Source organism: Emydura macquarii, unplaced genomic scaffold, assembly GCF_026122565.2.
Source record: "Emydura macquarii macquarii isolate MOO-44397 ecotype Brisbane River unplaced genomic scaffold, CSIRO-AGI_Emac_v2 contig_3517, whole genome shotgun sequence".
Taxonomy (NCBI): Eukaryota; Metazoa; Chordata; order Testudines; family Chelidae; genus Emydura; species Emydura macquarii.
Genome location: NW_027133654.1, coordinates 7462749 through 7490688, shown reverse-complemented (window position 1 = coordinate 7490688; position 27940 = coordinate 7462749). Strand labels below are relative to the sequence as shown.

Below are 27940 nucleotides of genomic sequence, written 5' to 3'. Positions count from 1 at the left end.
CGCCTCCCGCTCGCGTCGCGGCCGCGTCTCTCTCTCTCTCTCTGTGTCAGTCCGTCAGTCATGGAGCGGCTGCCTCGAGCCGCGGCGCAGACCGAGGCAGCGGCAGCCGAGGGGAGCGGCGCGGCGGGCTGCGCGCGCGCTGCGGAGAGCGGCGCCCGGCGCCGGTGGGCGCAGTGACAGCGCGAGCCCAGGATTCCGCCTCGTGCCCACAGCAGCAGCCGCCGCCGCCTGCGATGCTCAGTGAGTGGCCCGCGAGCGGAGCGCGCGCGAGCAGGCTGCCCCGTGCAAGGCGCCCGGCAGCTTTCCCGGGCCCTGGGAGGAGGGGAGGCCTGGGCTGGGGGAGCGCGCCCCGCGCCGGGGGATGCAGCTGCCCCCGCGCGCCCGCCTGCAAGGGGACGGAAACCAGCTGCCTCCCCGCCCCGCAGCGAGGCAGCCCCAGCCACAGGGAGCGGGATGAGGATCCTCCCCGCCCCTGCTTCCCCATCCGCTTCTCCTGGGCTCCCTCTTGCTTTCTGTCTCCTTTTTCCTCCCCGGCTTCCTGATTCCCTCTGGCTGCTGTTGCCTGCTCTGCTCGTGTGTTCCCCCTCTGCGCTCTGCAGTGATTTCACTGGGGTGAGGGGATGGGGGTCTAAAACTATCAGAAACTGATTCTGTCCTGAAAAGTGACCTGTGAAAATGGCCCCGTGGGACTCCCTGATTATTGTGCCTCCTTGATTCTAGGTCACATGGGCTCAGTTTGCATGTAGCAAAACCATAACTTTTGTAACTGCCCCCCCTACAACCGCAGTCTGGGATCTGAGGGTCAAGCTGGGGCTTTCTTTTCTTCCTCAGATACAGCACGAAAGGCCCTGCAGGCCCAGTTCTGTGCTCAGTGACACCTGTGCAGCCTTACTGAAGGTTAATCAAGTTACCCAGGTGACACTGAAAGCAAAAGGTGGTCTGCAGAATCTCACGCTGTTGATGCATGATCAGGAAAAAAACCCAGCTTCATTCCCAGATTGCAGGGCTGGGAGTTTATAAATCACTTTCTGCTGAGCACATTTGATTTGGACTCCATGAGACATATGGAGCCCCAAATTGCCACTCGTACAAAGTTGCCTTCCAAAGTAGAACCACACTGTAAAAATCAAACTTTTCTTATTTGTTATAATAAATCCTGAAGTTAGTAAATCCTGATTTTTTTTTTAAGAATCTGTTTTATGTCAATATGGATTTTTTTTTTAAACTCTTATGCAATGAAGAAATCCATTTTTCACTTTCTGGTCCTCATGCACCTGCTCAGTGATGTACTGCTTGGGTTGCAAACACGGGGAAGGAAAGTTGTTATTTAAATATACTGTTTCAATTGCAAGAAGGAAATTCATGCAAATGGGTCTGTTGCTCTAACTTCGTTTTCACAAAACCTAATTTTGGAGTAAAAGTTGACCCCACAACTTCCCTTTAAGAAAGGAAGGGCTATATTAGAATTTGAAAAGAGAGGGTGAGTGAAAATAAAATGGATTATGTTCATGTGGCACACTGGAGATAAAGCAGGCAAATCTTGCCATTTAATCTCATTCTTGAAACTTCCTTCATGGAATTGGTCAAGCTCATTCTATGGACTGTGCCTAAAATGCAGGTCTGATGTAAATGGACACAATTGCCATTGAAACCACTGTTCTAATGGCTGTCTCCTCTGTTTCTTAACACAAACTCCACAGTTGGGTAAGGGTGTGCTCTACTGCAGGGGTAGTCATATTGCTTTTTGTTAAGATCCATACTCCAGAGAAACATTTTTCACACTGCAATAACAGTAATGATAATAAGTAAATAAAAAGATTTCATGGTCCATTCAAAGGCCTGGATTTGGCCTATATTCCCTCTATTGACTGTTCCTGCCATCTGTTAAGCTTTTCCTATTTTGCTGCACCTCATTAAATCTCTGTTTCATCTTACAATATATTTTGTCTTACTTACCTGGACCTCTTTATTTCTCTTAATATATATAGGGTCACTTAATTAAAATATGAGCAAAAAATTAGAATTTGTAAAAATTTGTAAAAACAGGCCCCTAAGACCAGTAGTAGTGTCATGAAATAATTTTTTTTTTAAATAATCTACTGGAAGCAGTAGCTTTTAAGCAATTGAACATTTCCCTGCTTTATTTGTGACCCACATATTGAAGTACTGAGAAGTGGAGAGAACAAGAGTAAGTAAAAGTGGAATTGCTAAATAGCATAAATAGTGAATTAGATTATTTAAGTTCAGTTTTATTTATCTCAATTGTTAGTGGCACAGGCAAAAATACTGGAAACAAATAATGATTTTTAAGATGACAGAATCCATTTACTTCTGTAAATTGTTCTGGGAGTTTGTATGAAAAGCACCATAAAAATGAAGTTTTGCTGTACTGTATGTGGACCCCAATTTTGGTGCCCCTCAGTTGCAGAAGTGACCTGAAAGTGAGGGCTCAATTTGGGGATAAAAGGTAGTGATACTCTGCCTACAAGTCAAGGCCTGAGACACCACTCACAGTAGAGTCTGCAGATGTTCAAAATATGATCACAGGTGCTCTGTTGAGCTCCTTAGGTCTGACTCTTCAAAGTGAAGCTGTGCTCAACAAAAACAAAGGCATGTGTCGAGAGCCCTAGCTTCCACAGTCATGTGATGAATGAAAAACTTAAGTTGGCTTCTGAAAAGTTACTAGCCCTTGTGTACATGAAGTAAAGCTTGGAAACGCGGATGGAGCATAACTGCAGTGAGGTCTGCCTGAATCTGCAAACAGCTTCCAGAAGGAGAAGCAAGAACCACTACTAGAGCTAGGGGAAGGTGCCTCTTGGCCCCACACTAACCTCCAAATTAGACACAGTTCCTGTTGCTCTGGGGAAGGGGAGCTTGGCTTGGGTTCTCTAGGATTGGCATCCCTTTGGGGTTGAAGTATCCTTTGGGCTCCCCTGGGATTTTGGCTTCTCAACAAAAAACAAATTGTTTTCCCATCTCTCACCCACTCATGACACCAAACCAAGAAGATTTAATTCTGTGTAGACTGTTCAGTGCTTCATAATATGATCTTCCCTCTCCTTTCTTACATGTTTTGATCAGCAGTAGATTAGTTAACAATATTGATATATTATCATCATTGGTCACTTAAATTGATGCCACATTAAGAAGAATCAGGTAGCTCAGACCTCTCCATTACAGTCATTTCACATTTTGAAGGCTTTCTCTGGGTCTCTGACCTGGTGTGATCTGGCCTAACTTGAACCCTGCCGAAGGCATTCTGGAGGGCTGTTTTCTTATGTTTAGTTTATGATATACACTGTGCAGCGGCCATCAAAATTATAGTATGTTTTGGAATATTGGTTTTGGTGCTTTTTGGCTTTTCTTCCTGTGGATAATTTCCCTGCTTCCATTAAAACACTCTCTTTAGTACTGAGGAGTCAGGTATGATAATCAGTGAAAGAGCTGAGCTGCAGACAGCTGGAGCAAAAATAGCTTTCCTGGAGAAATGCAATTGGACCACAAGAACACCTGTAACACTGACATGCATTTGCAATTTTTAGGGGATTTGCTCAGTAGTAGATCAACTAAACAGTTTCTGTTTGGTCATGTAAGAAACTTTAAATCATCCCTTATCTACAGAAGAAAACTCTTCTTAGGAGATGTCATTCCTAGTGTCAGTTCCAACCCTGTTTTGGGTAAGCCAGAAAGAGAAGGGAAGTAAGTGTTTGCCTGCAAATGTAGAATTTGCTATGCACAATTGTGGGTGATGAAGCCAAGGTTTCCTGTTACCGCCAAAACTCTGAAAAATCTAAGCCTAAACTAGCTGCCAATAACTGTTATCTGTATCGCAGGTCCTAATCTAATTGAGCTAACATCCCTAAATTGCCCAGTACTTGTATATGAGGATTTGAGAACCCTATTTAAACTCTTGTCTTTTCCCTTGTCTCAAACTTACCCTCTTCTCCATTGGTCACCTACTTGAGTCAGCAAGTGCTGGTGTGGACTGACCTCTGTTCCCCTCCAGCCCTTATGTCATTACCATTTTATAGGGTCTTCTGGAGTTCTGCACCTCATTACGCCTCAATGTAATGAGTGATTCCTCTCTCTTATTACAGGCTTACCTTCAGTCAGCTATATATGAGAGCGTGCCCTAATGAGGGTGCATCTCTCCTTGATGCAGCTTCATGTTAGTTTTGGTAACAAAACATAAGGCTGTGATTAAAGGGGGAAAAAAATGAACAAACACACTAGGATGGTTATGGATTCTATTTTATATTGAACCACTGGCTTGGGCTGATCTACCACACATTTTGTGCATTAATTTAACTAAATCAGTTTAGAAATGTATTTGGTTAAATCAGTGCAACACCGTCTTGTAGATGCATGTATTTTGGTTTACAAGTGACATCATGATTTAGTTTAAATTGGTTTTTTAAAAAAAAAAGATAACTCAGTTTAAGGGACTCCATAATCTGAAATAAGAGCTTCTACAAGAGGGGGGGGGGGTTTCATAGATTTAATTGAATCTATTTCTAAACTGATTTAGTTAAATCTGTGCACAAACCGTGCGTATATAAGACCTTAGTGTGACCTTGGGTGAGTCACTTAGACATCAGTTATACTAGCTGTAGTACTGGATAAAATACGAGACTGCAACAAAACAGATTCTGAATCCTAGTGAAGCTTTTCTTGGTGGGAGTTAGGGTTTGGAGTTCTCTACATCAGAGGTTCTCAACCAGGGGGGCCCGGGTCCACCAAGCAGGGCCAGTGGTAGAGTCGCTGGGCCCAGGGCACAAAGCCAAAGCCCTGAGCCCCATCACCTGGTGCTGAAGCCAAAGCCTAAGCAACTTAGCTTCATGGGGCCCCCTATGGCATGGAGCCCCCTGGGCAATTGCCCTGCTTGCTACCCCCTAACACTGGGCCTAGCTTTTATGTGCAGGAGCACCAGTTGTTGTGGCACAGATGGGCCATGGAGTTCTTCTAGCCTGTTAAGGAGGGGGGCCTCAGAAAGAAAAAGGTGGAGAATCCCTGCTCTACATTCACTTTTTTGTTGGTTTAAATAGAATCCTTTTATACCTCTCAATTCTGCTGAAATATTTAACATTTCTCTGCAGACGTTACATTGCTTTATATGATCTTAATTGCAAGGAGGATTAAAAGGAAATTAGTTCTTTGGAGTGGAGGAAGCTTTGGTTGAATCATACAACTTCTTTATTTAATAAGGCCATGTATAAATGCTTTGAAAAACCCACTTGTTTGTGCTCTCTCCTCACCAGTTGACTCACTTAGGTGAACAGATGAAAAACTTTTTAAACCTGTCCTCAGAGCAAATATAGCTTCATAACAGCCCGGGCCTCTTGAAATTCCACTATTGCTAAAATCTCATATCCATACCCACTTGGTACTTCAAGAAGAGCTTGTTGTTTTAACTGTTCCTGTAAACTGTAAAATGTGTGGGAGCATTAAAAGCTAAGCAATTGTTATACTTTTTAAAAAGCTGATAGAATTCTCTTGTTCCGTTACTGCAAAGGATTTCTAATTAACGTTTATTGCTTCTTTATGTATAAGGAGGGCCCAAAAAGATGTGTGAGAGAGAGGGGTGGTTGAGTGGGGGGAAGGCAGGGAGAGAAGGGTGCAGGGAGTTCTGCTTCTTACTTTTTGAAATAATGGGAATGTTAACTGTGGTTTTTCCTGGTTTTTCTGGTGGACCTCCTGGAAGTCCCAGAAGTTGTATAATGTTAGCTCTTGCCCCTTAAAATTCCTTTAAAAAAATATAAATAGTATAATTAAAAATCTATTATTTTCTGTGCTGCTTAACTTTCACTCTTGTCATGCTGTAATTTCACTGGTTTTCCAGTCATCAGAACCTTAAGGCTAAACAGGACCCGAATTTCTAATGCAAAAAAAGCAAGCAGGAGAAACACCCCTTTCAGGCCTTCCTTATATATCATAATGTAAAAGGAGGTGAGGGAAAGGCACAAACCAATTTAAAAAACAAACTTTGCAAATCACCTTTACTACCTTATAATGGATATTATTTTAGCTTAATAAACTCTTTCAGCTCACCCCTGCAGTTTTCTCTTACACTTTCAGTGTCTAGTTATGCTAAGGTATTGGGAGGTGAGCACTTAAGCCTATCTGTCATACTTCAGTATTTAAAGAATCTGTCTTTGTGGTTGCTAATATAATGGAAGTGCTGAGCCATTTGTTTTCAGTTACTTTTAATGCAAATACTGTATCTGTGGAAATAGCTATATAACTCACCTGTAAACCATATTTTTATGTCCCGTCACCTTTCTCTTTTCTTTGGAGGTCATGAAACGCGTACGCACAGAACAGATTCAAATGGCAGTGTCCTGCTACCTCAAGCGCCGTCAGTACATGGACTCGGAAGGTCCCCTAAAACAAGGGCTGAGGCTGTGTCAGACCGCTGAAGAGATGGCAGCTAATCTCACAGGTAAGTTTTCCATGCATATGTATGGCAGGAGTAGTGGGAAATACCAAGTTTCTATATAGTAACTTTTCCTTTGTCACAGGGAAAATTTCAAAGAATAAGTTGGGTGGGTGGGTTCTGAACAGTGGTGGGGGAAAATAAAATGTAAAGGGGCCTAGACTGGAAATGTGGACAGGAGAATAACAAGATTCATGATAGAAAAAAAGTGAGCTAATTAATCTGGCAAATATTCTAAAACACCCATTTATACTTTGTGGGACGGATAAACCTGGTGAGTACTGATGGTGAAAAAACTGAAGGGTGAAATTGGATATGAACAGGAGAAGCCAATACAGCTTTGTGCTGCATCATATGAAATAAAAGTAATAGGGGCTGTTTCTTTCTCTGGCTAGTAGTTGTCATATAGTTTTGAAAGACCCACATCCCTCAAAAGAATCCTGTAATGGCTGGAATAGAAAGTATATGTCTGCACTCTGTTTCCCTCCTCAGAGCTCCTGGATCTCTTCTACATTGTCTGCTCCACCTGCAACATATCCCTCTCCGGCCCTGGGAAAGTGCTGTTTTTTTCCCACCTCCAAACAATGTCTATGTCACTCTTCACTGTAGAGCCTGCAGGGGACACAATTGTCCACAAATATTGCAAGAATGTAAATACCAAAGGGTGGGGAGGTTATAATTAGAGATGAAACTCATGTTTAAAGGTAAAAGAAAAATACAGGCTGGATGTTCGGTGGGAGGAGGAGGAGAAATAGGGAAATAATTGGTGCTTGTTTATTGCTTTTCATCTTCAAACCATTTTCAGACAGTAGCTATAGCAGGGTTATAGTGGCTCACAAATTGAATATGAGTCAGCAGTGTGATGCAGTTGCAAAAAAGGCTAATATCATTCTGGGTGTATTAACAGGAGGGTTATATGTAAGACACGGGGGTAATTGTTCTGCTTTACTCGGCACTGGTGAGGCCTCAGGTGGAGTATTGTGTCCAGTTCTAAGATGTGGAAAAACTGGAGAAAGTCCAGAGGAGAGCAACAAAAATGAGAAAAGATTTAGAAAACCTAGCCTATGAGGAAAGGTTAAAAAACAAACAAACAAAACTGGACATATTTAGTCTTGAGAAAAGGAAACCAAATGGGAACCTGATAAATCTTCAAATATGTTAAGGGCTCTTATAAAGAGGATGGTGATTAATTGTTCTCCATGACTGCTGAAGATAGGATCAAAAGTAATTAGCTTAATCTGAAGCTAGGGAGATTTAGGTTAGATGTTAGGAAAAACTTTCTAACTGCAAGGGTAGTTAAGCTCTGGAATAGGCTTCCAGGGAAGGTCGTGGAATCCCCATCATTGGACAAACACCTGCCAGAGGTAGTCTAGGTTTACTTGGTCCTGCCATAGCACAGGGGGCTCTGGCAGGACTGTTGATGACATCTCAAGGTCCCTTTCAGTCCTACTTTTCTGATTCTGTTTAATCTTCACAACTAGCTTGTGAAGTAGTATTCTCATTTTAAACAGGGTGCTACTGAAGTAAAAAGATGAAGTGATTTTACTGAAGTGGGAAAGAGGGAGGCAGTGTAATAATGAAATTATGACTCAGGAGTCATAATCTCAATAGCATAATGTATGAAAATAAGATGCTGATGGGATTATGTTGGTGTACACAAATCTTGCTACTTTGCATACAGATAAAAATCTGATTAGATAAGAAAGTATGAATAGCTGTATGTTTTTACTAACTACACCAAACACTATTAATAAATTTATGTTCATTAGTCTATATCCTCCTTCCAGTCCAAGGATTTTGTTGCTGGTGATTCAGAACATAATCATCAATTTACATTAGATCCCAAACTTTGAGGAGTCATCTGTTGAGGAGGTTACTACTACTTCATCTCAGACCTGTTCACAGGGAGCATAAAGTGCATAAATTACAATTCTCCATATGGGAGTGAACCTCTGGAAAGTTTTTTTTCTTTGTGACTTAAAAAAAGTATAAAAATGGAAACTGGATTTATCCAGACTATAGAGGTTGCCTTGGTTTTGAGACTGATAACTAGACTAACACCTGACTACAATAATAAAGCCTACGCTGAAATATCTTGGAATGACTGTTTTCATCACCTTCCCTAAAAATCTCCTGCTGAGTCCCTAAGAAAACCCACCCTTGCTTTTCCTGTTCAGCTGTTTCCCTGATGGTTTTCCTAATATTGTTTTCTAAATAACAATCCTTCCATTTAATTCTGTGGATCGTTTACTTGCTGTTCTTGCCTGTCTCCTCTATGCTATCATTTCTGCTCTTTCTAGATATATTTCATGCTCTTTATTTGCTTTAATATACTTTTCCTTTTCTTTCCTATACTGGCACTTACCTTTTTCTTCTTCCTTCTGAATCACTTTACCTTAGCCCATCCCAAATGTTTCATATGGCCACTCTAGCTAGCTAGCTGTCTATTTTAGGGCCTTCACTACAGCATACAAACTAGGAAGCAGAGCTTCTTCCCAGCTCTTCTTCAGCCCTTTATGGAACCAGAAGCATATTGCACCATTAGGGCAAATGAACCTGTCATATAGGTTTTTCTAATACATGTGTATACACATATACCTGTGGGTGAGTTAAATTGATTGCTCTCTTAACAGACAAAAGTTTTTAGAGTAGCCATCCTGTGTATATCAGATGAAGAGAACGCTTTTATTAGCCAAAATAGAACGCTACAGGGAGATCATCATTTCAGCTAGGATAGATCTTTGAATCTATTAACAGGTCACATAACTGGCTCCATTTACAGGAACTGAAGTCAGGAAACAGATGTATCCAATCGATGCTATCATGACCAATGGAGAGGGTGGGAGGGAAACTGACCATAATAGAACTGAAAGAAAGATTCATTGGGCCAAAATCTCAATATTTCCTTCAGAAGGAAAATACACCTGAAAAAAGCTCTCCCTGTTTTTAGGGAGTGATTGAGTTCTTGATTCCTTTGTAAAATGTCAGGAAGGGAAAGAACTAGTATACTAACTTCTTATAATTGGCTAATATGTAGTATCTGTTTACTGTGTGCATGATGCTAATGAGCACCATAGGCATTGTTGAGAGAGCAAATAGCAACAACATAATTGCCCAATTAGACTTCTCTGGGGTTAATTACTCAAAGATAGCACCCTTCTGTCTCAAATCTGAGGTGATTTTTTCAGTTTTGAAAAGCAAGGCAATTACAAAGGGCTAAGGGGAGAATTAGTGACACTCAGTAGAGTGTGCTTGTGTGGTAAGGGCAGAGTGGCATTGTCTGATGGAATACAAAAATCAGGACCTATTTCTAGGTCTAGTGTTGGGGCAACTGGAACATCCTAAAGAGCTCGTACTAACTCTTTTGTTTAACCCTGTAAAGAGATTTTGTTACGGAATAGCCATGTTTGCTTACATGGGTGAGTTGAAAAAAAGGCACATTCTTGTAATTGGGTCTGCTACTGTTTGGGCTGTTCAGATGACTGATGCAGTTGACTTTGTAAACTGCTGTGCAATGCTTTTTTAGATTAATGTGAGCGAAGTTGGTATAATATAGTTCTAATGGAGAATGCTGATTATGTTGAGCCTTAGGTCCAAGCACTAAGGGAAAATCTGAACTGTAGGCATTAAGTGATCCTAAAAACATTGTCTTTTAGAAATAGAAAAATGTATTTGAAGTCATTCAATAAATATATAGCGTTTTTTTTTCCTTTTTACATCTGAACGCAGCATGTCTTCAGAACCTTCTTGTTTGTTCTGCATGGAATTCCTACCAGTTTTGAATTTCCCAAGTAGCTGGGTTACGGAAAACAATCTTCCAACAGGGTTTAGACTGGCGTATTTAGGAAATAAGGGATTTGGGAAGGGTGACGTTGTCTATGTAACTAGTAATGGGTTTGCTCAAAGGGGGGGAGAGGGCTGCAGTTTTGCAGCAACGTCCGTGCTCCTGCAGCTGAACTGAGCTCAGCCATGGGAGCTTTGTAAACATGAGCACTGCATTTCCCTAAGCTGATGGAAGATAGGCCTAACTCCTTATAAAGGAGGGGAGAGGGTAATGCTAGGGTGCATGTGAATCTTGGCTCAATCCCATCTCCATTTCCTTCCAGTGCGAAGCAACGGGTACACTGGAGATTGGCCTATTTCTCTGCAACATGTGGAAACTGGCAACTTTGTTTATAGGCTCCCTGGCCTGTAGTAACTGAGCTTCATGAATGTTAGAGAGAGGCTGGAAGGGAGAGCAAGAGGGGAGGACCAGGGCTAGATTTGGAAGGAGAGGGGTGAGGACTAGGAATAAAAAGATTGAGGAGTAAATTGTAGGGGTTGGATCAAAAACAGGTAGTAAGAAGGAGAGGCCATAAGAGTATAAACATGTATATAAGAAAAGGAGTGAAGGAAAGAGGAAATGCTAAATTCATAAGAAGAGAGTACAGAAAAAAAAGGTGAGAAGGAAGAGTAAAAGAATCAAGACTGTATTAAAAATTTTAAAACTTACATTTTGACATTCAAATTTGAATAGTGTCCCGATACAGTCTGTTTAGAGCTGTGGATATATGTAGTAGGTGGATGATTTTGGTTTTCTTTCCCCTGATGGGGATCAATCCCTTCTTTGAATACTTCAGAACTATCTTTGCCAGAATTAATATTGATCCTTCTGAAAAACAATGTAATACTTTTATTTATTTATTTTTTATTTTATTTTGGCATGGCAGGTATTTTTCAAAATAAAACTGTGTTGGAAAGGCAGTCATAAGCACCACTGCAAAGTCTTTATAATCCCCTCCTCCCCCCGCGCGCGCGCACACAAATTAATCAGTATTTTGTATCATGTAGGCTGGTCAAAAGATACTGCCCAGATCAGTTGATAGATACATCTCTGCTATTATGTGAGGTCCACAGCAACATGAGAGCATAAGGATACATTTTGATAAAAACTAGATGTTTGACCAATTAAAAGTGAATTTGTGTGCCCTGATTCTTTATGGGAATTTCTAGACACTGCTGTAATATAAATAAATTGGTGAGCAATCCCTATATTCAAGAAATTTGAGAATCTGATTTAATATTCCTAATTGTAGAACTCAAGATTCTCTGGAAATTGCTCACTTCATATGATAGATTCATTTGAGAGAGAGAAGCACAAGTTTGCTTCAATAAGAATAATTTATTTTAGCGCACAGAGTCGTAGAACTGTGCTGGATTATTCTGTGACAATATAAAGGGATCTGTAGCTGTGTTTTGAGACTGAGAACTTTTAGCTTTCAAATATAGTACAAAGATGGGTGAATAACTGTATTGTTTCATGTCAAGCTTTCAGTATGGAACTTAATGTGTGCAACCTTTCTCCTTCCCCTTTACTCTTGTTTATGTGAATTTGGATTAATAGTTTGTCAAATGCCCCATGAGACCTTATTTCATGCTTTGGAGTACACGGCCCGCGTGCATCCTGAAATGTCATCTCTTTGGTTGCATTATGTTCAGTTTTGCGTTACAGATTTTGACACTTTCAGATACAAATGCCCTTGGGTTCTAATTCTTTGTTTTATTCCCCCAGTCCAGTCTGAATCTGGTTGTGCCAACATAGTGTCTGCAGCTCCATGCCTGGCAGAGCCACAGCAATATGAAGTACAGTTTGGACGATTACGCAGTTTTCTCACAGGTAAGCAACTGCAGGAGGGGGATAGCAGCTTCTTGAAAGGCAGTATACATTTTTAATTTTTAATAGTAGGCAGTGTTAGCTCAAAGTCTTTAAAATTCTTTTTCAAATGGGTGATTGTGTCCAAGAGACCTAAATCTAAAGTGCTGTAGCTTCAGTAATTAAAGGGACTCCACCAACTTACCTTTTAAAAATAGGTAAAAACAAATTAACGCTTAAGATCACTTCAACTGAGAGATTAGAGAGAGAAATATTTATCTTTTTCAGTATGTTTACTCTGTGCACTTGACAGCACTTTGTGCATAGTCAGTTTTGCTGTTTCCTGTGTCAGTCAGTTTACACTCATGTTTGCATGGATCTTCCATGCAGCAACAGGAGGCTGAGAAAGACATATTATTTTTAAAAAATGGAAAAAGGAAAATGTGATTGTAAAACCACTAACTCTGGCAGATCATTTTAAAGTAGTTGTAGTACTATTCTATTTCTATTCTCTTTAGCTTTGTAGACATTGCAGTATCTGAATGGGAACTGTGTTCCTTTAAATATACCTGAGCATCGCTCCAAAGTTTTTGGGACTAGGGGATGTGAGGAAGAAACCAACAACATTGTCACTGTGTATCCCCAAAATAGAAGGAAAACTGGATCTTTCTAGAAACAAAAAGACCCGTGGGGTATATTTTTACACCAGGTCAGAAAAGTTGGAGGGGCTTCCAGGGAAAGGTGTACACAAGTGGCAGATGGAAGTGTTGTATATGGCTGCCACCCTTCATGGCTGTGGGGAGAGCTCTGTTGATTTCAATTATATTTACATTAGGATTAATATTCCTACTGGAGCTGTGGGGGCAAGAGTAATTGGGAAGATTTCCCATCACAGGTCAATAGTATAGAATATTGCTGGTCTGTAGACTTATCCTGACCATCAATAATGCAATGGTGCCAAACTACTGTATGTTTCTGTGATTTGGAGGGTGGAGATATTATTAAAAAGTGTGGACGTTCTTTTCAGGAGGGCAGGTAAACCTCACGTATTAGTGTACTCTTCGGGAAATGCTAGGTGCCATTTTCCTTGCTTGAGGCCCATAAGTACCATTTAAAGCAGCCTTCATGGCTCCAGCGGTCAGCTGCTTTTCCCCTTTTCTGTTCCCCTCTGTTTTGGTCTTACCTGCTTGATCCCCTTCTGACTTGAACTTTAGCCTACTTTAGTATCCGCATCTATGATGTGTAACCTGCAGCCAGACAGCCAAATGAAGGCCACCACGGTGTTTCTCGCTGCATGCCATCTCTTTCTCCAGTGGGACTGAAAAGCTATTGTTGCACATTTCCCAGCAGTGCATTCCTGAGGAGCTCCTGCAGCTCCCGTTCTCTCCCATTCCTGCCAACTTGTAGCCTCTTCTCCAGTGAGGTCCTGCTTCTCACAGCACTTCTGAGGCATGGGAATGGAACAGAGCACCATCTGGCAGCTTGGGAATTCAGGGTGTGCAAAAGCACTGTTTGGTTGTCCATGGCCTGGGAGAGAAGGGAGAAAGAATGCAGAGGGAGAGGCTTATGACAGGAGACAGAGACAAACAAAATGGCAGGATGGAAAGGAAAAGGTGTTGGAAGAACACTTAGGTTCTTTTCCATTGTCTTTACTAATTGAAAGGAAAAAAGAGAAAATGGTGTATGGGAAGGTAAGAGGCAAAGAGAAAAGGGAATAAAGAAATAAAAAGGGATGAAAAAGACCCGGCTTTGAAACAAAATATTTTTTAAAAGCCTTATTCATCTGAATGAATCATACACAAATGTTGAGCCTTGAGCTGCTGATAAATTGCTTGTGGCCCTGTATGCTGCCAAGGCTTGCGTGGCACTGCTCTGCATGTTACAGCACTGCAGACAATTGAACTGGTGAAGAAAATAGCCCCAAGAAGCTGGTGAAGAGGGGGTGGAGTTGTTACACAGATTAATCTCTCTTCAAGGTACAGTGTATCCCAATCAGGAGTTGGTTACACTGTGTTCTAGGAATTACTGTTGAGATTTGTTTTGGCTAAGAGAGAGAGAACAGGGACAGAAATAAAACTGTGAAGCACTGTGTGTTGCAGCACGTTTTCAAAATAAACTGTTAGCATGTTCCTCTTCCTCCATTTGCGAATCATTCCATGCATTTAAAAGCACCAAATACAAATTGTACTGGAGTTGAGAAAACCGCACACAGTACATGCCCAAATAAAGTAGGTAAATAATTCTGTCTTAAACATTACAGAGACCTGCTGCACAAATACATTTTTGAACATGTACTAATTTTAAAGTGCAATTATTTCAGTACATAGAGCATTTCAAATAGGATAAATTTATTCTAAATTCATAGAAGAAATTCCATCTGTCATGTGGCTTATGATGTGTGTTTTAATAAATGGGCTTAATTGAAAGTGCTGTTAGTAACCGAAGTAAACTATTTCAAAAAGAATTTTATGTTGATAGTCTCCCTCTTGCTGAGCTGAAAATATATTTTAAATCAAAGATGCAGTAGATTCTCTATAGGTGACACCAAGTATTTATTTAGTAACACCAGCAGAAGGCTAGATATTTGTCCTCTAATGCCATTGAAAGCTGCTTGAATAAATTGTCTTATTTTATGTTCCAAGCAGACAATAGATTGAGAGAAACCATAATGCTGCTTGTTGTTGTTGTTTTTTATTTAGATTCAGATTCCCAGCACAGCCATGAAGTGATGCCTCTTCTGTATCCCCTTTTCGTCTACCTCCATCTTAACATGGTCCAAAATGGCCTAAAGAGCACAGTGGACAGTTTCTACAGTCGCTTCCATGGGATGTTCTTGCAGAATGCCAGCCAGAAGGATATCATTGAGCAATTGCAGACTACCCTGACCATTCAAGACATCCTGTCCAACTTCAAGCTCCGGGCATTTCTGGACAACAAATACGTTATCCGCCTTCAAGAAGACAGCTACAATTACCTTCTCCGCTACCTCCAAAGTGACAACAACAATGCTCTTTGCAAGGTTCTCACCTTGCACATTCATCTGGATGTGCAGCCTGCCAAGAGGACAGACTACCAGCTATATGCCAGTGGCAGCTCCTCACGCAACGAGAGCAATGGCCTGGAAACCACAGACATGCCCGCTTCCATCCTTCAGAATGAGGCAGCACTGGATATACTACAGGACAGCATTAAACGAGTCAAGGATGGACCTCCTTCACTAACCACCATATGTTTCTATGCCTTCTATAACACAGAGCAGTTGCTGAACACAGCAGAGATCTCACCAGATAGCAAGCTGCTTGCTGCTGGGTTTGATAATTCTTGTGTAAAGTTGTGGAGCTTGCGATCCAGGAAGTTAAAATCTGAGCCCCATCTTGTAGATGTGTCCCGAATCCGCCTGGCTTGTGACATTGTGGATGAGGAGGTCTGAATATTCTTATTTTTCACCCTATGCCTTTTTGGAATGTGTGTAGACTATTTATATAAGAATGACTTAAAAAAAGGTTTTCTAACTCGGGTTTGTGGGGATGGGACTTCATGGAACAAGGGAGAGGAACTGTGAGGGTATTGAAAAGCTGAATGACCTTGAATCTGCTCCACTATAAAAGTCTTGTGAGCTACTGCCATCCCTCTCTTCTCCTGCAGCAGCCCTTAGTGCACACAGCTGTGGGAGGATTTTATGTGGACAAGCTCAGGCAACAGCCTGTAAGTCCTAGCTGCTTTTTTCCTGCTCCCACTGTACTTGGCTCAGCCACTAGAACACATGCAGCCTGGCACCACTGAGCCACTCATGGAGGCCCAACTGCAGGAGCATGTAACCATCCTTGTGAGTGAGAGAGAGAGTGAGGCTGGAGGGATACCAGGAGTGAAACAATAACAGTGAATAAGACCATAAAAAGTTAAATTGACAGGGAAAGCAAGACAAGAAGGGGGAAAAGGATCAGGCCAAAGAGGACAGGAGATAAAAAATGGACAGAAAAAGAAGAGAGCTGAAGGGGGTTGGGCCTGGTGTGAGTAGTCCCGGAGATCTGAGCCATGCCCATTTCTCAAACCATCTCAAGGGAGAGGCTTCAAAAAGGTTGAGACTCTGTGGTTTAACTGGTCAGCAGGTAAACGTTTAGTACAGAGAAATTATGCAGAACTGTCTATAGTAAGGAAACTCCACTGAAATGCAAAAACATAAGAGACTTGCCAGTATGTCTTTGTAAGGTTTGAGAGGAGGAGGACATGTATGCCTTTGCACACCTGCCCTTCAACCCAAGGCTTTGCTAGATGGCATCACCTAGTTTTTTCCACCTCCCTTTTAGTTAGTGCCAGTTATCCCATTTCTGCCCTCCCATCACAGCCACCCACGTAGCATCTTGCATCTGATCAGGAGATTAGGACTTGTGACTCTGACTTTCTTTAATCACCCTCCCAAGCAAGGCCTCCCTCATCCTTGTTTCCCAGCAGCTTGCTGTGAGAACATCCTCTCGCTTTGCAATTTTGTGTTGGCCTTTAAAGAAAACCCAGCAGCATCAGATAGTGAGGAACTGTTCACTTTGAAATAGCAAAGAGAACTCAGAGCCCTAATTATTTTATGGGTAGGGATTGTTTTGTTAGTCATCTTGGAAACAAAAGGCAGACTTCCAGGTTTAGTAGCAGTGTGGCTCAATACTCAGTCCTACTTGAGTAACCTTTTCAGGTGGGTGAACAAATTGGTAGCTTAGGCTATCCCAGGATCAGGCTATGAACTACCTTCATCATAAGGCTCTGGAAGTCCATGAGACTTGTCACTTTGAATCACTGCTGTGACAAATATTCAGATCACCTCAGATTGCCTCTTGGCTTCAGGCTGCCCTATGCTAGATAAATTCACTTGTTTACATATCTGACTTCTAAATAGCAAAACACTGCCAATGTATTTGGGGTATATATTGCTTCTTGCTAGCAAGTGTTTACATACTGTTACATGTATTCTGAAATGGCTTTGGAAGTCTGGAAGCAAATGACTCTTGCTGATTATTTAATATTTGTGTCCATTGTAATATCTGCAAGCAAATTTAAAATAATACCTTGTCAAAAATTAGCACAGATCCAAACAATTTCTGCCCTACCACCTTCACCCATTAACACCAGAATAATACCATCCTGATGGCAGGACCAAATTTAGGGAAAAATCAGATGAACACACTTCTTGCAACATGTCCAGAGTTTGGCAATTTTAGGACTAGAAAGAGGAAAAAATTCCAGAATGGAGAGCCCTCCAATGAGACTACACTGCCACATGCCTCCAGGAGTTCAAACCTGGGAACAGGCTTTCAGATACCACTGGGATGGAGGCCATAAATACCTATATAGGCAGAGCAAGAGCATTCTGGCTGGTCACAGCTGCTATGAAGTGGAATAGTGAAGGGAAAGGCTGTGTCTGGGAGAGTTGTTCATGTATAAATGAACAGTGACTGGGAAAAATGTACAATACACGGGTACCCAGATAAAAAGCACCTGGATCCTACAGGGATGAGTGCTCTAGAATAGTCTCTGAATATGCCAGTTCAATAGATGTTTGCTGGAGCTGCATTAGTGGTACACGATCAGGTTTTTTAATACGTCTCTATGTATAAACGAAAAGAGAGGCTCAGATATTAAAATAATTCCCATAGCATGAGTGTTACAAAAGTGCAGTTGCTTCTAGTTGGCATAACGCCCTAAATTAACAGGGTCAAAAGGCTTTTAGCAGGTCTGATTTACAGGGCTGAAAAGCAAGTTCCTTGTTCAGTATAATGCCCCAACATGCTCGTGATGTCTCATCTCTGAAGAGTACTGGAGGCTTGGGCATGCCCTTTGGGGTAAGGCAAGTCCATTGTCTTTATAATCACATACGTGATAGGCTTTATATTAATATTCTCTCATTTAACTGTAGATTCACAGTCCAGTGTAATATGCGATTTTGCAGCTGTGCAGATAGCCTCATAATTGTCCTTTTTGCAGTGTTGCCATGTAAGTGTCTAGTACTATATAAATCAACAGCAAAAAATGCTGCTTTTTTTTTTTCTAAGCTGTAGGAGTGGCTGCTCCTAAACTCTGACGTGAAGTCTGAGACTCAGCTCTGCTTAAACTCTGCTCTGAAGATACTGAGGGTGTGGTCTTCACTAGAGAGTTTGTCGACCAAAGCTGACTTTGGTCGACAAAACAGAGGTGGTGTACACAGTGCAGTCAACCCCCTGCTGACAAAACTGCCCTGTTTTTCTGATTTAAATAAAACCACCACAATGAGAGGTGTAGGGCTTTTGTCAGCTTAGTTAGTGTCAATGTAGACACTGCGTCTCCCTTGCATGGGTGGTGGGGCTGTCATTCTTGTTAATTTCACTGCTGTGGATGCTTCTCCACCTGCTCCCTGCTGGGGCAGCCTTGTCAATTACAGGACTGTGCTGTGACCTTGATGTGGCTGGCCATTCTGGCAGAGAGGGAGGAACAGAGAAGCCCCTGGGTGGTTTCCCAGCTCCCGACAGGGAAAGAGGAGGGGAGAAGTCCCCAGCGGCTTCTCCAGGCTCTTGGGTGGGATCGGGGAGTGGGGGGAAGGCAGCCCACAGGGAGCCTGTAGGCTCCTGGCAGGGAGTTGAGATGGGGCGCTCAGCTCCCCACACTGTCCCTTTAAATGTAGACAAGGCCTTAGTGACAGGGGGCCTATGAGTGGAGGAAAGAGGTTAGCAGCCACTGGGTAGCAGGCAGGAAGAATACTGGAAGAAGCAGCCTGCTGTCTGTCCTGCAGACCCTCTGCTTTAGCGCTCTGTCGTTGAGCTCTCTGTGTGTAGAGTCAGGAAGATGACACTGCATTTGGTTCATATTTGGAAGGTAACCTTTGCAACAAAAAGGGCTTTTAAAAAAAAAAATTCAGTTTTATAGAAATTAAGTGCTGTACTAACTGGGAAAATTTCCTATTCACCAGACAGGAGTAGATTTTTAAAATCTCATACCAAAGATTGACATTTGGAAAGTTCTTTTAATACTTTTGTTTAAAAAAAACTTTTCTCTTTTTTCAGACCATAGAGTACAAATACAAAAATATAATTTTTAATGCATGTAGTTTGTTGGCTTGAAAAGGGGGTTAGTGTTTTGCATATTGAAATGTACAGGAGACAAATTGTTCACACCGCTCTAACCTGTAGTAGTAACTGCTTTGGAAGAGATAATAGATATTCTCAGTAATGCTTAGTGGTATAATATATCCACGAAATGTATGTATTATCACATTTAATGTATAGAGTAGTTATTCTGAAAAATTAATAACAGAGAATGGATTCCACCACCCCCACAATTGATGACAGCGCAGGCCTGATTCTGTTACTGTTCTAGCTACTACAAAGAGTCAAGAGAAGAACAATAACAAATGATAAACGGTTTAGAAAACCTGACCTACAAAGAAAGGTTGAAAAAACTGAGCATGTTTAGTCTTGAGAAAAGAAGACTGAGGGGTGACCTGATAACAATCTTCAGATATATTAAGGACTGTTATACAGAAGACTGTGATCAGTTGTTCTCCATGTCCACTGAAGGTAGGACAAGAAGTAAGGGGCTTAATCTGCAGCAAGGGAGTTTTAGATTAGATATTAGGAAAAATGTTCTAACTATATGGGAAGTTAAGCTCTGGAATAAGCTTCCAAGGGAGGTCATGGAGTCCCCATCGTTGGAAGCATTTAAAAATAAGTTGGACAAACACCTGTCAGGAATGGTTTAGTTTTACTTGGTCTTGCCACCGTGCAGGGGTTGGACTTGAGGACTTCTTGAGGTCCCTTCCAGCCATACATTTATATGATTCTGTGAAACACTCAACTAAAATACAAAATGGAGTGTAGAATACTTGTGGTTAGCATTTCCTGTCTGACCCTGGAAACAAAGGAGTGGAACTCCAGTCCTCATCCAGGGAAAAATGTGTGGTCTGTGACTCTCTAGGTGCAGTAACAAAGGTTACTGGAATAAGAGACTACTTCTGAGCAGGAGAGAAGTGACATATGCTTGCTGACAGTCTAGAAATCATAATTGATTGGGAGGGCATAACATTAAAAACCTGGATTTACACAAATTACTAAAACTGTACTGCAAAATAGGGAACTTTGCTGTGTTTTTATTGGAATCGTAGGTTTGCAACTAATTAACATATGCTACAGATTGCAAGCCCTCACCTTGAATATGGAGATATGGCCCACAGCTTCAGGCTTGGTAAGCAATAATCCATCCAGAGCAGAGAAGGCCACTTGACTAAAGATAGTGTGTTGCGTGTTGGAGCCTGTAGTCTCTGTGTCACATCCACATAGTAGAGATGTGGTTGTCTGTAAGCCGTATCATAAAATTCTCGTGGGCGCTACTTTGATGAAGGAAAGATTTGTGACTTTATTATATTTCTGTTCACATCCGGGGGAGAAGGAAATGCCCAGTAGCATTTCTCTTCAATTTCTTTTAGTCTGCTGCATCTCTTTCTGCTAGGAGTCTGGGTTTCTTTTATCCAGAGTGATATTCATTTCCAATAATGACTACACTAAAGCATCAGGTACCAAAATCTGTTTCTATAACCCTGCCAAGAGCTCAGTAGAGAGTGGGTAGGAAGTTATCAAATGAATTTAGCAAGTGTGCCAAAGAAGGAGAAATTTGGAAAAGAATACATCTTAAAATAGTCTGTCTTGTCTCTTTTAATATAATCCCAGGTCTTGTCTACACAGGGCATTAAGGAAAATTAATCCAAATTCAATAAAGGTGTAATTTTAGAATCGATTAATTAAACTACATTAAGCCCTTGTGTGGATATTCTTATTCAGAATTGACGTTGCCTTAATTTGGTTTATGAACTGATGTGGTAGCCATGTCGGTCCCCAGTAAAAGACATTACCTCACCCACCTTGTCTCTTTAATTTGGAAGTGGACTAAAATAAACCAAATTAAGGCCACTTTGATTCTGAATAAGAGCATCCCCATAGGGGTTTGGTTTAATTAATCCACTATGTAGATTAATTTGAATTAACTTTCCTAAGTGTCCCCATGTAGATAAACTCTGAATTTACGGTTCTTTCAGGGATGGAAATGGGGGTAGGGAAAATGAAGATAAAATCCCGATAAAAGTTTTATTACCGAAACCCTTTCAGTGTGTCTGCATATAATCTAGCATGGTGCAAACATGCTTGAGAAGTGCACATTGCTATGTTACATGCAACGGACATTTGTACCTCTGCCAGTAGTTCTCCCTTTTTTCATGGTGGCAAGGGAGAGGGGATCCTCTGAGATCACTCCAACCTGCTTTTCATTTCTGTTGCTTCTTTACTTGTTGAACAAATAAATATGCTTTCTTGTTTTCTCCACTGTCCAGGAGGAAGATGACAACAATGTAGGCACCGAAATGAAGACCCTGAGAGGGCACTGTGGACCTGTGTATAGCACAAGGTTCCTATCGGACAGTTCAGGACTATTATCTTGTTCTGAGGACATGTCCATCAGATACTGGGACCTTGGAAGTTTTACAAACACTGTGTTGTACCAAGGGCATGCCTACCCTGTCTGGGATTTGGACATCAGTCCTTGGAGCCTGTACTTTGCAAGTGGCTCCCACGACCGCACAGCAAGACTCTGGTCATTCGATCGGACATACCCACTGCGAATATATGCAGGCCACTTAGCAGACGTGGACTGTGTCAAGTTTCACCCCAATTCCAACTACTTGGCTACAGGATCCACAGACAAAACTGTGCGCTTATGGAGTACTCAGCAGGGGAACTCTGTGCGCCTCTTCACAGGTCACCGGGGCCCTGTGCTAGCACTTGCATTTTCTCCCAACGGTAAGTATCTGGCTTCAGCAGGTGAAGACCAGCGGTTAAAGCTGTGGGACTTGGCATCCGGCACTCTTTACAAAGAACTGAGGGGGCACACGGACAATATAACCAGCCTTACTTTTAGCCCCGACAGTAGTTTGATTGCCTCTGCATCAATGGACAACTCCATTCGGGTTTGGGACATTCGGAACACATACTGCAATGCCCCTGCAGATGGTTCTTCCAGTGAACTGGTTGGTGTGTATACTGGACAAATGAATAGTGTACTGAGCGTACAGTTTATGGCCTGTAACCTTCTGCTAGTGACTGGAATTGCACAAGAAAATCAGGAACATTAATTTTTTTTAGGGAGTGGGGTGGGTGTATTGAATGCCAGAGTCCATTACAAGCTGAGATTAAAAAATTACTGACTGTGAAACACTTTCTTCCTCTCTCCTATTGGCAGGCATGTTCAGACTGATGTAAGTGCTTGCAAATGGCTTTCTCATAAAATGACCAATGCTGCTGAATAGAGTGAGGGGAAGGGAGAATGGCAGAAAACTTTAGCCTACTCTATTACCGGTAGGGCAGGAGATGAGGGGAAGAGAAAGCCTGTTGTCCAGTAGCTTGGAACAACCAAAAGCTAGTCAAGACAAGTGAAATTACCAACTGGACAAGCTGCTGTCCTGCACTTAAATATTCTGCATTGACTGATGGGCATGTCCTACCTACTGTTAGCTGAGGCATGCGTGTGTGTGTAACTACTGGCCCAGTGGGCTTTTATTTTTTTCTGGTATTGCAGAGGACCAGAATTTAAGACCCTTATATTAAAAGAAAATTACTATAACAGTAATGGTCCCAATCACTACAGCTCACAATAGCACTACTGTAGTGTTTTGGACCATTAATGTAAAAATATATATATATAGATAGCCTTTTTTAGTAAGGGGAGGGAAATCTGACATCATAACGGCCCATCTCTGCAGTATCATTTGGGTTCAGTTCCGGGCACTGGCTATGACATTTGTAACTATTCATGGCCCAGGAACTTGAGATTTTCCAAATCTGGTTGCACTGTGTTTTGGAGGTGGAGGGAGTAGGAGAGAGTGGTGATTTGGGGAGTGATTAATAACTCACCCTGACTGGAGAAGAGTGTGAGAGCATGATGGAACTTAACGGCATAAATTTGGACTTCTAATAGGAAAGGGCCATGTCAAGCCATGGCTGCATCTCACCAAAAATATTTCAGCAAATGGAAGTTGGCAATCTTTGGGGGGTGGGAGGGAGACACAAAGTGAAATGGAAAATAGTATTACTAAGTTATTGTGCATACCACAGAGGCAGCTTTGCCAGCATTGGATTTTTCTCAAAATGTTGCAATATCAGTTATATGAACACTTTGTAAAACAAATTGTCAACATTTAAAACCAGGATATGAAGAGAAGCAAGCTCTAATTCGTCATGTGGAGAGATTAAATACTTCTGCTTTCTGGAAAGAGTTATTTTGTATTTTGTTTTCTATTAAAAACATTTAGTTTAAAAAAAAAAAAAAAGCATTGGTCTCTTTGTATGGAAGGTGAAGGCAGGTTTCATTCATGGTTGGGATACATCTCAATACACTTTGCAGTAAGGAGGCTTATTCCTCCACAGTTGCATGTTGATGCTTGTTGTTGGCTACACTCCTTTGTTATCCTAGTGCCCTATAACAGAACTCACCTTGACGGCAAGTAATGGAGTAGGAAACCTGCTGCTGCAGGAACTCGAGTATGGGATACCATAATTTTTGTCTTGAGATGTCTTGTCTTGAACATCTCACATCCCCCCTCAGTTTAAATGACCCGAAACATAAACATATTTTACCTGTTGTTGAGCAGCAAAAAAAGGGCGTGTCTTTGGAGAAAATACTGTCTGTATTAAAATGCTGATGGTCTCTGATCTACCCCTAAATGTTATGGATCTGTACGAGTGGGATTCTCTTTCAGCCCAAAATCAATCGGAGGATTGAATGAATGGCTTATAGGACTGGTGACGGAACATACAGCCCTTCACTTTTGTCACCATTTCTAATCCAGCTCAAGTTGGTAGTGACCAAAAGTTGTCTGTCTATGTGAAATTGGTTGGTTGTTTCAGTGCCTGAGTCCCAGAAAACACTACTGCACTGCAGTTGATCTGAACTGGTAACCTTGTAGCAGAGAGACCAAATATTGAGTTAACTTGGAGATTGACTGAATTTATTAAGCCACAATTGTTTCCAAGTCATGGTGGAGGCACACTAAAAGAGCAGTACTGTCTGTGACAGGGCTGGCCATCTGACATTGCCCACCAGCACTGAATGCACTTTTATTTTTGACCCAAGAACAACCTGGTTTCCTGCTAGGTGTTGAACATTTAAAGAAAATAATCAGTGATCCAAAGATCTTGGCATAATAATTCTTGATACAGTATAACTCCAGACAAGGCACACATGAGATGGGCTCTCTGGGACTGTTTACCTACCTAGGTAGTATGTGCTTATCTGGCATTCTGGGGAACCTGGTACATGCTACTCACAGGTAAACTTATATGTATTCACTGTCTTAAAGCAACAATAAAGTAATTCCTTCAGGGATCATTTTTGGTTGTGAGGTAGCTCAAGCAGAACAGAATTGGGAGATGAGACTCAAACCCTGCAAGATGATGCATGATCCCCACTTACATAGGTTTCTATAATGGATAAAATTTGGCTTTAATAATTAAGGTATTCCACAAGATTTTGCAATAAAGAGCTATGTTGTAATAGTGAAAGGAATATGGAGGCAGGGTTTATGCATGGCATACATACATAATTAGATCTCTAAGGAAAATATGATACCACCAATGAGCTACTTACAACTTACGTATATGCAGTGTAGACATTTTTATTGCAGTACTTATGGAATGTAAATGTTTATCTCCTGGTGTCCTGCTGTTAACTTGAACTGTTAGAAATGCCTAAGACTTAGAGAACAGCCTAGATTCCCAAGGAGCACTAGTAGTCTATGAGAGGAGGAGGAATAAATATTAGAAGAAGCCTGACAAAACTCAGACTAGTCTCTCTAAATTATCATGTATTTCAGGAAACAATTTGCACTTGTACATCTCTCCCCTTTAGCACTCTAAATATTCTGTACCACAAAAAGTTAAGAACATTAAGGTTACACAGTAGAGCACTCGGATGTCAGGAAATGCCAAAGCTAAGGTTGGTTGAGCAACTCTGCCTGCCCCTTCTGAGTATGTATTTGGACTGTTCTTAATTATATGATCACATAATTTTTTTTACACAGGATCTAGCCTCATTTCATATGCATGCTGGTTAGTGCACATTGGATGAGGCAGATGTTCAATACTTATTTTTATCTTCATCATTCAAAGAGGGTACCCTTTCTTTATGTATGCCATCCCTTCCATTCTGTCCAAAACTGTTTCAGTGGTGTAAATTCAGATTTCCACCATGGTAATTGCAAATAGAATCTGGCCATAATTAAGGCACAAATCCAGGGGATAAGTGTATAAGCCACAGAGCAGTGATGTGTGTACTAGAGTCAGAGCTCCTGCACAAAAATAGCATGTGATCTAGTAATTACTGTACTGCATGCTCATAAGAACAGAGTTAAGGTTGCCCTGCACAACTTTAGCATTTCCTAATTCACATACTGCACTTTACAGTCTTAGTGTTTTAACTTTCCTAATGACTTTTCTAAAAAAGCAAAACAATCAAACAAATTCCATCCTATGTTACAATTTGTTAGACTGGAGTAAAATGCAGTGTCCTGCACAAGTTGTAAGAGAAAAGCTGCCTCCCTTCAAGTAAAGGCTAAGGGCTTCCATTGCACAGCTGTGGTATCTATATGGACCTCGGGCAAATCCAAGGGACAATACGCTTACCATTCCCGATCCTTTTAGAGGGAAAAAACAAAATTAATTTTTTTAAGTCGAGTTTTTCATTTTTCTCTCCATTCAAAACCTTTTTTAAATAGCTTTTCTTCCCAGTGTCTTCAAGTCTGAGATAAAATTCTACAGAACTGAGTTTTCCATTACATTCTTTACGATTCTCCAGGAAAAATAAAAAGGACTTCAGGACAATTTTTCTAACTGCTTTCCAACTGTTACAACCTGATAGCTTTCTGGACTCAGTAGGGTTCTTCAAAAGAAAGTCCTGAAATGGCCTTCATTGTAGAGGGTGTCTTATTGCTTGTGGTGAGCCAGGATCTAAAACTGAACCATTACAAGACACCTATGTGACAGCTTAATTAACTGCATGAATGTGCCCTGCCAAAGTCTAACCCATCATGCTACACGTTGGCTCTGGTTTTTTTTTTTTTTAATGTATTGGTCAGGAGCCAGGATTGACTGAAATAACTCAACTTGCTCACCAAGTTCAGTTCACTTCAGTTAAAGAACCTAAGCAAAATTTGTCAGCGGGCTAGTGTTTTTACAACTATACGAAGTTATAGATATGCACAACTTTGTTCCATTTCCTGATCACAAGTATGCAACAGTCATAGGAGTTGTAAAGATAAGATGGTGGATTCCTTTTGTCTAGGCGTCTACTTTCCAAAACAACACATTACATACTGTGGCCCAATCCAGTCAAAACGTTCTTTTTCAAGCCCCTGAAATTCTTGGACAATTCAGCTGTTCAAGGTATTTATTTAACTCTGTTTCGTAGATGTTGCTCTGTGACTGGAAGATATGATTTCTATTTTCAAACAGAGAAAGGGATAATGCACATTATATTCAGGCCCACAGCAAGTATAAGTGAGCCACTTTTCCTTGGTCAATAGCTTTGGGTTAACTTTGTTAATTTCAAATATTTCTGTTTGGGGTTTGTTGGTTTAATATTGCCTCCTCTCTGCCTGGCTTCTCCTTGTTCTGCTGTCTGCAGTGAATTTATGATCCTCTGCTTTATGCCATCAAGTTTGTTGTCATAGCAATGTCACACATTCAACAACATGACTTTACCGTAAGATCAAATATAAGAATGGGTTTGAGGGAGCTACAGCTAAAGCCTCATCTGCAATCAAATAGCTGTGATAATTAGCAGAGCTGCTTGACTTACTGGGTGAAACAATGTCTATTGGATTTAGCCCTTTTTCTGTTCACAAATTGCCTGTAAACATTGAGTTTTTGTGTTTTTTACAGATGTCTGCTTTTCAAAATTGTTCAACACATATTTTGTGCACTGATTCACAGATTGGGGAAGGAATGGCCAGAAGAAATCGTTCCTGACCTCCTCCCCCTCTGTTTTCTGAAGGCACCAACCTGTCCGATGGATTGTTACTAGATTCCACTTAAACTGTGAAGGGGTAATAAACAGGTAATCCAAAAAAGATAAAGGGTGTGCTATAGATGCTCAAAAATGTCTTTTGTGTGAGAATAAAGAGTAGCAGGAAAGGAAGGTGGGCATTTAGGACAATTCATCACCTGGATAACAAATTACACTTCTGGGAGATAGTCTTTGCTCCCACCCCCACTTGGAGGAACAAGAAATGTAAAGGAGAATCTCAGCTTCCACTTAAAAAGTCTAGTCCTTATTGTGAAGGGCCTTGAAAACATAAATTGATATAAATCTATGTAAGGCAATTGTTGGGGTTGAAAAGAACAAACAGTTGTGCTAAACTTCTCTGCAATTGCAGGAAAGGAGGGATGGGTAGAGATTTGCTATCCCTGCTCACACACCTTATTTAAAATTAGTTAGTTTTGTTTCAGAATCATCTCCCTGACGTTCTTCAAATTCCTTAAACCAGCCCTGGACACAATGGAGGCATAATTGACAGGAATGAGTTCTTTGTGAGAAAGGGCACATTTTTTCACATGCCTGCCCAAATTACTAAGGCCAGCTCTGTCTTCATTTTTGTAAGACAATTCCAGACAAAGAGGCAATGACTACATGGTCACAATCGTGAAGATTGATACTTTTTATTAGTCCTTTAGGATGATCATATATCCTTCTTGTCTCATATGTAGCTTGATCAAACTGGTAACTTTATTGCATTTTTTAAGCTATGGAACAGTCAGTTTGTGGGAAGATGACCCTAGCAATGGATTGGATTCAGCCAGTAGCCAGCACTCTGACATTGT

At 41.2% G+C, this 27940-nt stretch overlaps 1 protein-coding gene across 4 annotated transcripts; it reads left to right on the top strand.

Annotated features, from left to right (window-relative positions):
- Nucleotides 1–15: 15 nt before the first annotated feature.
- TAF5L (TATA-box binding protein associated factor 5 like) lies at nucleotides 16–27166 on the top strand. Of its 4 annotated transcripts, XM_067535915.1 has the most exons (6): nucleotides 16–240; nucleotides 6295–6439; nucleotides 11985–12089; nucleotides 14765–15489; nucleotides 21403–21868; nucleotides 27114–27166. In XM_067535915.1, exons 2-6 carry the CDS (start codon nucleotides 6298–6300, stop codon nucleotides 27152–27154), a joined length of 1479 nt encoding a protein of 492 aa, XP_067392016.1. In that variant the 5' UTR covers nucleotides 16–240; nucleotides 6295–6297; the 3' UTR covers nucleotides 27155–27166. The 4 variants fall into 4 exon arrangements, with proteins under 4 accessions (XP_067392016.1, XP_067392012.1, XP_067392013.1 ...); XM_067535911.1 differs by lacking the exon at nucleotides 27114–27166 and having other exon boundaries at nucleotides 21403–23394; XM_067535912.1 differs by lacking the exons at nucleotides 16–240; nucleotides 27114–27166 and having other exon boundaries at nucleotides 5961–6439; nucleotides 21403–23394.
- Nucleotides 27167–27940: the final 774 nt, after the last annotated feature.